Below are 15,112 nucleotides of genomic sequence, written 5' to 3'. Positions count from 1 at the left end.
TTAAGTTGCAGTGTACAGAGTTTTCAGGGCCCCTCTCTTAACCGTAAATAAAAATAAAGATTTCATGTTGGTACTCTGAGAGGCATAACCCGGGGGAAAATAAAAGCTGCATAGCACTCACTGCTGCGAGTAAAGCTTAACAGCTCTGAGTGCAATGTAATCACTAAAAGAGACATAGAATTATGTTGAAACTGAAATGTGTGATTATTATTATTATTTTTTTAAGTTTAAATTAATCAATTAATGTTTGTTCATGTCCGCAGGTACAGTTGGAACGAATACGACAGGCAGACTCTTTGGATCGAATCAAAATCATCCTCAATGACACCAACTTCACTGACATCAACCAGCTTCCAGACACATGATATCACTGAGTGAAAACTGCCTTCAGTTTCTTTCCCCTCTTTCTCTTTATCACTGGCCCAATAACATTATTGATCTGACCCCCCCCACCCCCCCTAACCACAGAAGAAGAAGTTTGGATGGACAAGGACAGACATGGCGCGAGGAGCCTTTTGTGTACATTAAGAGTCGTGGAAGATGGATAGAATAATGAAGAAAAAAACACTACTAAAAAAATGTAAATAACTAAATGTGTGACTCTGGACGGAGGAGTTGGAAGTCTGTTTGTGTCTTGTTTCTACTGTATATATGACTGTCTGTATTAGCTCAACCAAAAGGGTTTGTCATCTTCTAAAGCACTTTTCATCTGTTACTTTTCTTTCCAGGTAAATAGGAAACAAATGGGTGCATCCTTCTGTTCTCCAAGAGGTTGATAATCACATCCTTGTTCCACTCGCTTGTTCTTTTCCCTTTTCTGGCTATTTTCCAGTGACTTTTGATGACAAAGACACAATGAAGGAAATTCAAGGAAAATACATAACTGGGATAAAAAAAAGGAACATAACAAAGTTTGAGCAATACCCTCCATTTCTTAAACATCGTCTACTGTATCTTGCTTCGTTCTTGTTCTTCGTTTTTAATTTTTTTTTTTCTTTTAAAGCTGCCTAAATACAGTGAAGAAACATTGTCTTGTTCAAAGTTTTATTTTATTTTTCAACTTCACACTTCATTGTCAAGGAAACCATTGAAACGCTAGTAAACCCAGTTCATGTGAGGTAAAGAAATGGTTAGGCGGAGGAGAACAGACAAGAAGTGGATACGGAAAATGATTGATTTTAATTCACACTTTGCTCCTTTCTATTGATTGCCTTTTTTGAATTGACCTTTAGAGTTTCTTAATGTAATTCTAAAGCGCTTTAATTACAGTGGGCAGCTTTTAAATTATGATGAAAGAGCACACTATCACAACACTGGCACAAGGTGTTTCTCTTCTGTCGTAGTGGACACAGTACCTGGTAGGGCGACGCCTTATTTAACAGACACTTCCAAATGGGAGAAACACTAGCCGCGAACTAACTAAACCTCCCTGCTCCGCCCTAAAGAATTTTTTTCTGGCTGACTGGGAAAATTCAGGGTAAAATTACAACTAAAGGACAGCTGACTTTTCATATGACACATGAGCAATGAAACGGTTCATTCATCACTACAAGAAATTCTGCTACCTGTGAAGCTACTAAAGGGATTTAATTGAAGGGGTCGGCTCACTTTAAGTATGTCAGTGCAGTAGAAGCAAACCGTGAATTTATTTTGATATGAGAAAAATAGTAAAAGGATGAACAAGTAAATTAAACACCCAGAAGATCTGTCACTAAACTGTTGTACAAGAGTTCAGACTGCTACATGACTAAACCTGCCAGTATGCTTCAACAGAACTGCTTATCAGATGGTTGAATAGTTTCGGAAACCTCCTCCCCTCACAACTCTCCAACATTGGATAGGGGAACTCTGTGTCCAGCCATCTCTGCAACTTTCTGAAACAAACAATTCAACATTCACACCCACTTCAAGCCGTAACCTTTTTCTCAGCTCCTATAAGAAAAAGTACATGAAATTACTGGTATTTCTGTCACTTTTAGTGAGTAAAAAAATCTAAAATGTCTGAAAATGTACAGCGTTATCCTCATATTCAAACTATTATCTAGTCTCTTACGAGTATAACCCGATCCTTAGAAGGTCAGTAGGCTTCAAAACAAACCATGCTGACATGTCATTTAACCACATCTAAGGGCTAAAGTGTTTGTACATTTTCTGAATGGCTGCTTTTAAAAGAACACAAGAATCTTTGTACTTTCAACACAATAACTCATTCAAATGGGGATAACGGCACACATTTTCAGACTCTTTTAGTTTCTCCACAAGGGCACTCAAGTTGTTTCACTCTGTTGTTCATATGGAAGTGACTGAGGTATTAGTGAAGAAAGTACAAACCTTGCTACTTTCACATCTGCACACACACCTGGCCAGTGGCTGCATGAAGAGGGTGTGATTGTCTGGAAAGTTGTCAGACGCAGCCCAGGTGATGTTGCAGACTGAAGGCGCTTTGTTTGAAGCAGACTGAGGCCTTAACCCATTCTGAAAATGAACAGCTGCCTTGTGGGCTTTTTGATTATCAATTTTAATCCAGACAGTATGAATAAGAGAAGGATTTGAACCACAGTTAATTAGACAGGTGGAGTCCATGAAGTAGCAACGCTGGAACTCTTGGTGCATCAGGATTAGTCTTCCCCAGAAACCTTTTTCACCCCTAATGGAATAAAAAATGCAAGAATATTGATAGGAGGATTTATGGTTTGGCTTCATCTCAAGCTTTATTATATATTTAACCAACTTAGGCAACCGCAAGTTATTACACAACTCAAGAGGTGGTACATTGTCAGCTGCTATAGCCCGCATTTGTGTCTCTGCGCTATGGTGTTGTCAAAATGACCACAGTGGAATATGATTTGGTATTAATAGACTTATAAAGACTACTATCATTGGTAAGATTGGAAAATTACTCATGATAATACCAGGGAAATTGCAACAACCATCCTTCTAATGTGCAAACAGAGACATTTTTATTTTTGTGACTCCCCAATTAATAGTTTTAATGTTTTCAAACTTGTAAGGATGTAAATTTCCCAGGACTTGGCACTATTTTGATTAAAGATCATGGCTCACAAGTTCTGCACTCTCTTTGAATGTTTGCACACATGGAAGTTGCAAATATGGAAAAATATGAGACTGAATTAATTTTCTTCCGCTGGGAAAAAAAAAATACTCCTGACATAGAGTGAGGGATTCTCTTTTAAAACTGCACACAATATATACACGTATATAAAAACATGCATACAGCAGCATTGTATGGTTTAAGGACATGTTTATCACTGTTTTTTTGTTTTTGACCTGCATGTATTCCATTTCCTTATGTTGCATATGTCCATACTGTAGATATCTTGAGTTGATATTTATGATAGAGTCATGCGATGTGTTATGAGATGATGTGGATGTGTGGGCGAGCCAGCCTGAGTTGCACTGACAGAGAACTGTATGTGTTTGGTTTGTATGATTGTGGGTTGAGCGGCTGCGTTCGGGCGCATTACTGAGAATTTAAAGTAAGAAATTTTACAGTGTGAATCCTGCACGTTGTTTTCTCTGATCGCCTTATTGTATTACTGGCTCGGTGTGTTTTCATTTTTATTTGTGACATTAAGCGTCACTCATCTATTACAATAACAAATTTGGCCCATACGGCATTAATGTGAGGATTCCTCGGCAGTCATCGCAGACATTCACTAATTCGTTGTGGTCATGTTTAAGAGTTGATTTTTATTGAATAATTTCTGATCTAACGTTGCTGGATTATTTTAAAAATGTACATTAAATCCCAAAAATGATTGGCATAAATGTTAATATGATGATTTGAAAGCTCACACTGTGTACTACCTGCTACTTAGTTTTCAGTATAAATAGAAAGTCACAACAAATAAAGTGCACTCAAAGGTGCAAATATGTTTGTGCATATTTTAGGTATAATAAGTTGTTTTATAGGAGGACTGTGTGTATTTTTAAATTCTAACCCATGTTTACTGACAAATCTGTTTCACTACAGTGACTATAGTGACTATACATGTAAACTGAAATTTCACAACCTCACAATATATGTTAAGCTGTAATACACTGTCAGTTATTGAAATAAGTATGGACAATAAATTATTTTTGAAAATAAATCCTGTTTCCAAAAAATAACAATATTTAACATTCAACTTGGAGGCGACAACAAAGAGCAACCCACGGCTGTTTTTCACTTTTATTGAATATTTTTGTTTCCACTTAATAACTCGGGAGTGCACAGTTTGAGCTTTCAGAGGCAGCTTTTATCATTCCTTTTGATTGTGATGAATGCAAGTATTGTTATCATATGTGTTTTACATAACATCTGTACTCGGGTTTGACCGATATTCTCGTTTGCTGACTGATATTCAGCAAACTCTTTATGGCACCCAGTTAAAAGAAGAAACACCAGATTCGGTTTGATGGATTTTATGCCTTTTAAAATGTAATAATATTGGCACTGCTTTCCTCCTAAAATAATTGTATAAGCACAGGTTTTGGCAGAGATGTAATGCTATTTCAGAACAACAAGAATAACATCTTGAAGTCTTAAATACTTTTGAGGACTTACTTGCCATAAAAATAGTCAAACTTAAGTGCTGAATGTTGGGGCGCTCCAGAAGCGTCAGTATTAAATATCAAAAACCCATATCGGTCGAATCCTAGTGTGTGTTCCTGCAAATCCACTTGTTAAATTTCAAACTGTCCATAAAACAAAACAAAACATGTGAAATGTTGACAGGAATTGTCATGTTTACTGATAAGCTGAGAGACAGGCATGAGCAGCACGCCGAATGATGAATACGATGACATTTAAACAATAGCTACCATAAAGTTCTGCCCACTGAATGTGTGTTATGTGGTTATCTCTTCCCTTCATGTTAATGTTAACACAACATCATCACAGTGTAATATATGTGGCGGTTTTTAAACAAACATCTAATGTTGTCCCGGCACACTGTATCCCTACAGAAATATGAAAGATTTGTTAGAATTAAAATAAATCATGAATTCAAACATTGGTCACACACACATGTTCTCTTTGGGAAGATTTGGGCTGAGAAGCACAATCTGAATGTCCCGATAATGATAAGTACAGTACAAATACTTTGTTTCTGTACTTCTGTAGTTTTTTATGTATCTGTACTTTACTTGAGTATTTTTAGTTGTTTTTTAGCCAAATATTGACTTTTTACATTGGTATTAGCATGCAACACACTTGAGTGGAGCAGCAGTGAAAAACAAATGTTAAACACACACATGTTCTCTTTGGGAAGATTTGAGCTGAAAAGCACAATCTGAATGTCCCGATAATTATCTATATTAGTTGATCATTAAGTAAAGGGCATTTTTATGAACACAAGGAGAGTCTACATTTATGCACGCTACATAGCAGGGCTTTGAGCTAATTGCTCACAATGACAATGCTAACAGGATGATGTTTAGCAGTTGTAATGATCCCCATCTTAGTGTAGCATGTTAGCATGCTAGCATTTGCTAATTAGCACTAAACACAAAATGCGGCTGAGGCAGATGGGAATGTCATTAGATAGAAGGTTGCCTATTTAGTCATAAACAAAATATGTTAAGTGGTCACAGCTACTGTCTGCACACACAACCTCCTATAAACTCTTTGTTACTGTATTCTACAAGTTGTTCGTGGTCAAACCATTATTTGGTATATTTGCCTCACGTTTTGTTTGGAATGGTTTATCGTACAAAAAGTATTTAGGATTATTTAGGCTAGGATACGCAGTATGTACTGTAGCCTGCATAATAACTACTGGCCAATAGTCAGAGCCCATTGCGGTCAACTTAACTTATGAACGTATTGTGAACCAGCGCACAGACCTTCAAACACCCCTCACTGAGATTCACAAATGTTTGAAACAAAATTTTTGGCACTCTGGATATTAAATGTCTGACAGTCTCCCTTGAAATATTTGGCTTTTTGTATCTGGCAACGCTGAGTGATCACAAACGTTTTTACAATTCATCCCAATGGAGACCTTGAACTTCCAAAATACCATGGCAACCTGTCCAATAGTTGTCATCACATCCCCCGCTCAAAACTACAGATGTCAACCTCATGGTGGCGCTAGAGAAAAAGTCAGGGTATCACTAAAGTATTAAGGGTACACCCTCTGGAAAACAAGAATTTATCCATCCAGAAGACGTCCAGTAGATGAGGGGCGACAGTGGTTTCAGGGAGTAGAGCCGCCATCCACTTATCAAAAGGTTCGATACCCGACTCCCCAAGTCTCTATGTCAAAGTGTCCTAGGTCAAGACACTGAACACCAAGTGGCTGCTTGTGTCATCAGTGTGTGAATGTGCATGAATGTTATTTCCGTTCTGATGGGCAGGCGGCACATCAAGCGTGATTTACACTCCTGCTTCAGCCTCTGTCTGAATGTGATGTGTAAAGTATTTGGAGTGGTTGTAAAGACTAGAAAGGTGCTATACAAATACAGACCATTTACCAAACAGTCCATGTTGAAAACAACAGTAAATTCTGTTACTCGTTCATTAATTCATTAGTAATAACAATCTAATAATAATAATTTATAGCACTGTAACAGTCACAGGGTCAATTTTCTTAATTAAGTTGTGTTACATTTAATCTTTTATGTATATTTCCTTGATTTACTGTCTTACACACTTTTACTTAAGTATTTTTACAGTGTTGTACTAGTACTCTTCTTCTCTTGAACACTAAGTGGCAGCTGCAAGGTGTCCATGCACTCAGCCTCATGTAGGGGGCAGCAGTCGCACTCACAACTGTGAACCTGCTGCTGCGACTTCCCTAGAAGAAGAAGAGACCAGCGGTACGGGAGAGAGGGTGGAGGAAAAAAAAAGCACAGGGACGACTCCTGTTTACAAAAACATAATGGAGTCAAAATGGTCAAATGCTATCTGCAAGCGTGTTTTATTGACTGGATTTACGCTATGTATTGCATTAGGTGAGTACTGAAGCCCAGCTCGGGTTAAATTTAAATGTGGAAATGGTTGATTTTGATCTCATAATTTAAGGTTGGATATAAAGGTTAGCTAGCTAGCGATGTGTTGTCGTTATAACGTTAAGTTATTTCACAACGTTAACGTTACACATCTTACCTTCGTCCACAGTCTTGCTAATTAATGTCTCTTTCATAGCCGGAGACGTGATTTAACAGTACTGAAACGTTTTTTCTTGTAAGTGTTAGCTATACTCTCCTTGTACACCTAGACGTAACGTTAACGTTACAGCTAACGTGTTAAGGAGTAGCGTTAGTTAAATTCGCTAAAATATGAATAAGAATTGGTACAGAGTGGGGGCTACCGCCCTTGTTAGTAGCATACGTTTGAAGGTGATGGTGGGATCAACCGAGAACCTAACGTAACGTAGAGAGGCTAACCGGTTTCTACACTGTAGTATTTAATTGAAGTAATGCTTGCTGGGTGTGTTGAGTGGATGCCGATTTGAAGATTGTTTTCTTGTAATACATAAAATGTGTTTAAGTGTGTGCAATACTGGAGGTGTTTGAGCGATAAACAAAGCCACATAAAAATGGCAGGTTTTTCAATAAGGGTGTCGTTAGGCGTGAATCTCTGCTGTTGGCCGGGAGGATAGTCTTATACCATGTTTACCAGCACGACAGGTTAACACTTTTTATAGTAATTGACAGCATAATATATATTTAATATAAGCATTAAATAACAGTTACTGTATTTTATTAACATACAGTGCCAACACATCTGCTCTATAGGTAGCCAGACATCCTACCATGACTAGCTTAACTTAGCGTCTAATTATTTCGTTGGCTAACCTGTTCCTCTTATCTATTGTAAAGGTAAAATCATACATACAATATGCACTATTATGCAACACAACTGTATACACGTGAGTTTGTATTAATGTTGACTTTGATAAACGGTAAGCACAAATTCTGGCTTCTTCTGTAAACTACAACATTATTGCTAATGGCTGGTTAAATAAAACAGCACACAATTCTCCGCTGAAACGTGAACAAATATGGTATTTTGTATTATATAAATATGCTTTTGTTAATCACGCAGATACTGTAGAATTAGCTCTTGACTCAGGGGTTATCTGGTAAGCTAGGAAGGGTGTGCATGAACTGGGAATAATTTGCTGCAGTCCACCAAATGATGTTTAATTTCCTTAAAGCAAAACAACTGTATAAATGCCAACAGCACATAGTTTTATAAACACACAGTCATAGACACATTGCTGAAATATTACAAAATTCAGTAATTTCAAATAATGGATTGCAACATCCTGAAGTTTGAAAAAGAGGACTGGTGACTCTGGTTTGAATCTCAGACTAACGACATCTGACAGGAGGAAATGGATAACAAACACTTCCTTCAGTTTCATGTTGTGAAATTATCTTTAACTGACTGGAAACTGTTTTGACCGTTTCTTTTGTTTTTAATGCACAAGTTTACCCTGGAGTCTGAATCTGTGTCATTGTGAACTAGACAGAATTTGGTCTAATTGCTTTGCAAAGTGCAGAAGACAGGAACTGTCTTTGCTCCTGTTTTATTTAGGCTACATCAAGTCTGTTAGATCCTCTTACTGATGAGAGACAGGCCTCTGTTATTGCCAAGGTTGTGACTTGGTTTTTCAAAGATGTATATCTCCGTTGAGGTCAGTGTACTTTCAAACATTCCCTGTTCAGAGCTGGCCCATACAAGTTATTAATCAGTAAGTTATGCAGTCAGTTCTGTACATTTACAATCCCAATATAACCCAATCTAAAGCAATGATTCTGCAAAAAACTTCAGTAATATAATGTTGTTGTTCAGGATTGTACATCAGCTTTAATATTTCTAATTCACTATCCATACCTTTTGTAATATAATGTAATTGCAATTGAACAGAAACAGATCTGTTAAACCTAAGGGACATAAATGATAACACAATGTATATCCACGTCTCGGTCTGAAATCAAAGCTGTATTAAACTCATAAGCTCATTTTGACTGTCCATGATCTGAACTTCAGTTTTACTTTGCACTGCACTACACAGGGGGGCTATGTATGCATTTAGCTCATAGCTGCCCACCAAAGAGTAAACAAGAGGTATTAAAAAAAACATTCACTGTAGCAACAAAACAATGAGAAAGTTTAGACAGGAAGAGGACAAATGGAATGATTGTGATAAACTTAACATATTAATTTGAGGGAAATAATTCAGTTACTTGTATGCACCTTCAGACTAAAGACAGCTGTCAAACAACAAACTCATTTTTTTTTAACTATTACAATAAGTTAATCCTTTTTATTTGAGGGAATTAATTAAGTAAGTTGAAACCACAACTTAGTGCATTGAAGCCACATGTTAAATAATTTAAACATATGAATTATTAACTTGTGCGGACAGGTTTTATCCTTGTGTGGACATTTTTTCATTGATACTTGCCAGACACCATAAGACGGTGTCAGTTATCTGTTTAATAAGTTCTTTATCAATTATTCAATCAGTCAGTTGACATTTATGATAATAACTTAATCAATAAAGTATTTTTTAAATAAAAAATGAACTGGTTCGCGCTCCCTGTCTGGCTCCAAATGTGAGTATTTGCCGAGTTTCATAGTCTTCTATGACAGTAAATTCTAGAAACACATCTTGATAAAATTTGAAAATGTCTCCTTGGACACTGTGATGTGTTTTTCACTTTTTATTGACCAAGTGATTCATTGAAAAATTGATAATTTGCAGATAAATCTGTAATGAGGAGGGCTGCAATGAATCTGGCTCAAATTTTGGCTCAAATTCCGCTGCAACACAACGTCACCTGGCAATGCGCTGAATCGACCAATCACATACATGCACGCGCACATTCCTGGTAGATTTCTTTGCAGCATGAACACCATATTTCTCCTGTTTACCTTGTGATTGTTGTGACGAAAGATAAAAGTTGTTGATGTGATTTTCAGAGTTGTGAAATCCTGTTTGTGAGTTGAGATGGTGGGTTTTAATACAGCCTTAGTTAGATTTCAGACTGAGACGTTGGTTTATTGTCAATGGTAAACAACAATGTGTTTAAGGTGTTCCCCACAGTTTATCCCCATCCCACCACTAGACCAATCAAAAGTGGATTCAGAATTTTATACCAGGAAACTTATTTTCATCCCCTTTGTTAACAGTCACAAAACCTGCGGTGGCAATCGAAATATACACAGAGTCTGAAGTGATGATGCAGAACGGCACCGCAGGAGCCCTTCGATGCACCTTTAAGTCCAATGAAGTTGTCAGCAGCTCCACCTCAGTGACCTGGAGTTTTCAGTCGAGTCATCCCGACAATCGGTTCTACACAGCTCCGTACGTGGTAAGTGGTTGTTGGTTGTATCCGCTCTGGGAAGATTTCCCACAGCTCCAGGATGTTTTCCTGCGATTGTTTTATCTGAACTTGCACATGAAGAAAGGCTTCAGCTGTTCCTCTGGGTAAACGCTCATTGTGAGGCCATGCATGTATGTTCAATATACAATAGGTTAATTTTATATTTTTAGATAAAATCTGTGTGCCTGGTATTTATTTATGCTGTACAGACACTTTCAATCCTTTTGCTTCCACTATATATTTGTTATGTTTGATTTCATGTCTATTTATCTTGTGTCTCTATCATGCTTTATCATCCTTGTATCTCATGGTTTGTTGTGGTTTATTCCTTATTCTTATTGCACACTGACGACACGCAGCTCTTTTGTAAACACTGGGTTTCAGACGACAGCTGCAGTGTTTATACAGCAAGTAAACTGATTTGTTTCCGGCAAAATGACTCATGAAGCTGGTGATCACCACTCATGTCGTTTTCAAACAAACAAGATTTACTGTCAAGTGCTTAAACTGTCTTAGCTTCAGTGAACATAATTAATTGCTCATGTGATTATGATTCTACTTATCCGAGATACTGAAGCTGAGCTCCGGTCAATGTGCAATATTTAATATCAGTAACAGTAGGTGCTTTTAAAGATGTATGTTTAACTGAGCTTCACATGTAAAGGCTTTTTTAGTTGTGTCCTACATGGAGCGAACAGTTTACTTTAGGGTGCAAAGACTTCTGTATTGAATCGAGAAAGTTTGGAGGGTGTGGAGGACTGCGGATCATGTACCCTTCACAATACCTACTCCTTTTTCAGCCAGGCAGGGCGGGGGGCTTACACGTCTGCTGTGATCTCCCGCAAACATAATGACATAGCCGTAGGGTTTTTAAATTGGCGTAGTCATGCCGAAACAGATGCATCCAGTCAACAATTTTTTTTCTCATAGTTTCAGCCCTCCATACTGACTAAAACTATGTTTTTCTCCCCCCAAAACAGGCCTCTGCGTGTATACATCTTAAAACAACAGCTCGGTGTTTCAGTGTTTACAGGGGAAACTGAGCTTTTTGCAAAACAAAGCTGCCCACTCAGTGATGACGGCACGATTATAAAATAATTTTTGACACCTAAATGCAGCAGCTAGGGATTGAGTGCTGCTTAATAGGTATTATTTATGAGACGTGATTAAATCACAATTTCATTCTTGTTCACTTGTCTGACAGCAGAAAGAGAAAAATATGCAGATAAGAACATCTATAGTTCAAGTAGAGACCAATATAGCTTTATATATTTTTATATATGCAGTAGTATGATTTGCAATATCAGAGAGAATAATAATTTTTATGTAATTATTCTCATTTTTATTGAAAAAACATATTTAAATGATTATTGTAAGGATCCATACCAAACAAGTATGTATTCTTAAGTCTGTTGAATTTGATGTGTAGGCCATGATATCTCTGCAGCACCACAATATTTAATTTAAAATAGTATTTTGACACATATTGTGCCTTTAACAAATATCGCACCTCCTGCGATTATAAAACTGGATTTGTCTTTGACAAGATTTTTATTAATTGTTAAGCCCTAATTTTAATAAGTTTCATCTGCAGTATATTTATCTCTTTTTAAGATAAATCTTGCTTTTTTCATATCTGCCACTGCTGGTCATCCTAATTTGGACTTGGCTGTGTTAACGTCCTCCTGTGCAGTCTTTGCTTAATGTTAGTATATTGAACTTGCCTTTTTCCACGCATTCACATTTAATCTGCAAGTATAAACTCAATCAACAGTGTTTTCTGACATTGGTTGAAATCCTCCTGGATCTATATTCTAAATATATTTTTACACTTTTTAATTTTGTTATCCTGGTTGTCCATCAGGAAATTTTACTATGTTGGTCTATTCTGTACACACAACATCTATTTCCTGTCCGTCCATCCTGAAAGAGGCATCCCTCCTTGATGAGGTATCTTGCATTTTTTCCCTTGTTTTTTATGGGGGGGGGCTTGAGGCAGATTTGTGATATTGGGCTATATAAATAAAATTGATTTGACTTTTCCTGTACACTGTGTCAAGACACCGTCCTAACTAAAACTTCGGGACTATTTTTGATTTAACTAGTCAGACTTCAGTGGTGGGCTGTAATTTCCTGGAGCCCAAGTGTGTAAGAGAAGCCACTGTTGTAACTTGTTGACACCCTGCAGAGCAGCGTTAACCAACTCTGTAGCAAACAATAAGACAACTGTTTGTCGTCTCTAGCCTTTTCTTTGTTTTCTCGTTTTAAATGCCTTTTGTGTACATTGAGAAAGTCTTAGATCTTTGAGTTCAGCTCATGATGAATGGGGGCAAAAACTAAAGTGTTGTGTTTATAATTTTGTTCATTGTATGTTGATTTTGTCTGGCAACTTTGCAACTCTGGGCTGGGCGATATGGCCAAAAATGTTATCACAATACATTTTTTTTTTTTTTATATATAATTCGATATCGATAATTATCACGATAAATGTCAAATCATTATTTCTTTGAAGTTTAAAAACTAATTTTTGCTCCTGAGTGAAAGTTGAAGAAACCGGATGGTTAATCGCGGTTTTAAATTTTACTTTATGGTCAGAACAAACACTTGGTGCCAAACAGTGGACCACTTAACAAATCTGAGGTAGAACATTATGATAAGATTTTCCTAAACAAAATAAATATCTTAATAGAAAAATGAATTAAAATCAAACATTTATTGATCATTTGTTATATTGTTATTGAGGAAAATTATATCGTGATAATTCTCCTTATTGTTTTATTGCCCAGCCCTAGTTGCAACCATAATTGGTTAGCCATGTCTGTCTTACTTCTTACCAGATGTTGGTTGTGGTGATGCACGGTTTTGTTGTTTGGCAACTTAAAAGAGGACAAAGAAGAAGAGATTTCTCAGGTTTTCTGTTGTTCAAGTGTTTCACTGTGGAGAGATCGCTCTACCAAAACAACCTAGAAACCTTCATGTGGACGCAAGTTATTTTTTTACATGGAAAAATGTTGTAATGTCGATGTAGCTCCAGTCAAGCTAAACAAATGCTGAAAATGTGTACAGTATATTTGAAAGCTCAGTACAATATCAGGCACACAAATTACAGTTTCTTCCTGTTACTGTAATGTTAAAGTGATGCCAAACCGGATTGCCGAGTAAAACTATCTTCAGACCACAGGAAACAATTCATTACAATAGAAAATGTTCTTCCTGTGTTGACACAGCTGACACTGCTAAAAGAAATAAGGCCATGACTTCACCAAAATCTCTGTCTTCTGTCTCAATGTATGAACCAAAGCCAAATTAGTGTTTCCAACAAAACAGAATCTGCCAAGTTGTTGCACCGACTTTTTGCTGTGACTCTGCTGGATGTTGGTGTGTCAGTGAGAGAGATCCTGAAAGAAAGATTGAGGGAGGATAAGACTTACTTTACAGTTCCACCCATTTTTTTTGACCTGATTGTGCACTTGGTTGTTGTCCTACTATAACAGTAGCTATGGTTAATGTCAATGTGGTTTGAGTTTTAGGAATGAGGGAACAATTCTGCAAACATTTCAGAGAAAGCAGGAAAGATTCATGGATGTGCTTAATAATAATAATAATAATAATAATAATAATAATAATCTTTATTTGTAGAGCACTTTTCAAAAACAAGTTACAAAATGCTTTAACAAGTGTAAAGACAATAATACCCAAAAGACAATAATACAAAAACAATTCAAGATAAAAGCATGAAAACATTGAAAAGACTAAAATACACGTTTAAGATAAATATAAAATTAGTAAAATAGAATAAAATAAAAGGGATAAAATAAAATCAAATAAGATCGGGAAAGGCTCTCCTATAAAAGTATGTTTTAAGAAGGGACTTAAAAGAGTTCACTGACTCAGCCGACCTGATTTCCTCAGGCAGGCTGTTCCAGAGCCTCGGGGCCCTGACAGCAAACGCTCTGTCCCCTTTAGTTTTCAGTTGAGACTGTGGAACAGACAGCAGACCTCTGCCTGAGGATTTCAAGGTGCGTGCTGGTGCGTATGGGACTAAAAGTTCAGAAATATAACAAGGCGAGAGGCCATGAAGAGCTTTAAAAGTGGTCAATAAAAGTCAATTCTAAAACATACTGGGAGCCAGTGTAATGAAGCTAAAATAGGAGTAATGTGGTCATATTTCTTTGTTCTGGTTAAAATCCTGGCAGCTGAGTTCTGGACAGTCTGGAGTCGATCAATAGATTTTTGGGTTAAACAGGTGAAAAGATGTTGCAATAATCCAGGCGTGATGAGATGAAGCCCTGTAAAATGGTCTCGGTGTCCTTAAAAGTTAACATAGATCGAATTTTTGCTATATTTCTAAGTTGATAAAAACATGATTGAACAAGCTTTGTGGTGTGCTGCTCGAAATTTAAATTACTATCAAACCAAACACCAAGGTTCTTTGCCACAGGCTTAATGTGATTTACTAGGGAACCAGCAGATGGCAGTATTTGTTTTGCCATCTGCTGGGACCCAATGACCAGGATTTCTGTTTTGTCTGAGTTCAGCTGGAGGAAATTATTTGACATCCATTTTTTAACTTCACAAAGGCAAGTAAGTGAACTCAGCATCCCAGGGTCTGAGGATCTGACGGGCAAGTATATTTGTGTGTCATCAGCATAAATATGAAAAGAAATGCCATGTTTATGGATAATATGTCCAAGGGGAAGCAGATACAAGGAAAACAAAATGGGTCCTAAGACCGACCCCTGAGGCACACCATATTTAACTGGACAGA

General features: G+C 37.0%; 2 protein-coding genes across 5 annotated transcripts in view; both read left to right on the top strand.

The window, feature by feature from the left end:
• rabep1 (rabaptin, RAB GTPase binding effector protein 1) overlaps nucleotides 1-4,845 on the top strand; it is a 39,266-nt gene extending 34,421 nt beyond the window's left edge. For all 3 annotated transcript variants that reach the window (XM_046039492.1, XM_046039490.1, XM_046039491.1), the window contains one exon: nucleotides 264-4,845. In XM_046039492.1, coding sequence (XP_045895448.1) covers nucleotides 264-365 — 102 coding nt within the window. In that variant the 3' untranslated portion in view covers nucleotides 366-4,845. The remainder of the gene's footprint in view (nucleotides 1-263) is intronic.
• Nucleotides 4,846-6,118: 1,273 nt separating this feature from the next.
• Nucleotides 6,119-15,112, top strand: part of mpzl1l (myelin protein zero-like 1 like) — a 26,585-nt gene continuing 17,591 nt past the window's right edge. Inside the window, exons 1-2 of one of the 2 annotated variants that reach the window (XM_046039959.1) lie at nucleotides 6,119-6,234; nucleotides 10,151-10,332. In XM_046039959.1, coding sequence (XP_045895915.1) covers nucleotides 10,198-10,332 — 135 coding nt within the window. In that variant the 5' untranslated portion in view covers nucleotides 6,119-6,234; nucleotides 10,151-10,197. Of the gene's footprint in view, nucleotides 6,235-6,844; nucleotides 6,958-10,150; nucleotides 10,333-15,112 lie in introns of those variants that run through there. The other variant, XM_046039958.1, reaches the window with a different exon arrangement.

Source organism: Micropterus dolomieu, linkage group LG23 (assembly GCF_021292245.1).
Source record: "Micropterus dolomieu isolate WLL.071019.BEF.003 ecotype Adirondacks linkage group LG23, ASM2129224v1, whole genome shotgun sequence".
NCBI classification, from domain to species: Eukaryota; Metazoa; Chordata; class Actinopteri; order Centrarchiformes; family Centrarchidae; genus Micropterus; species Micropterus dolomieu.
The sequence above is the reverse complement of the archived record's forward strand: the minus strand, read 5'-3'. Positions and strand labels throughout refer to the sequence as shown.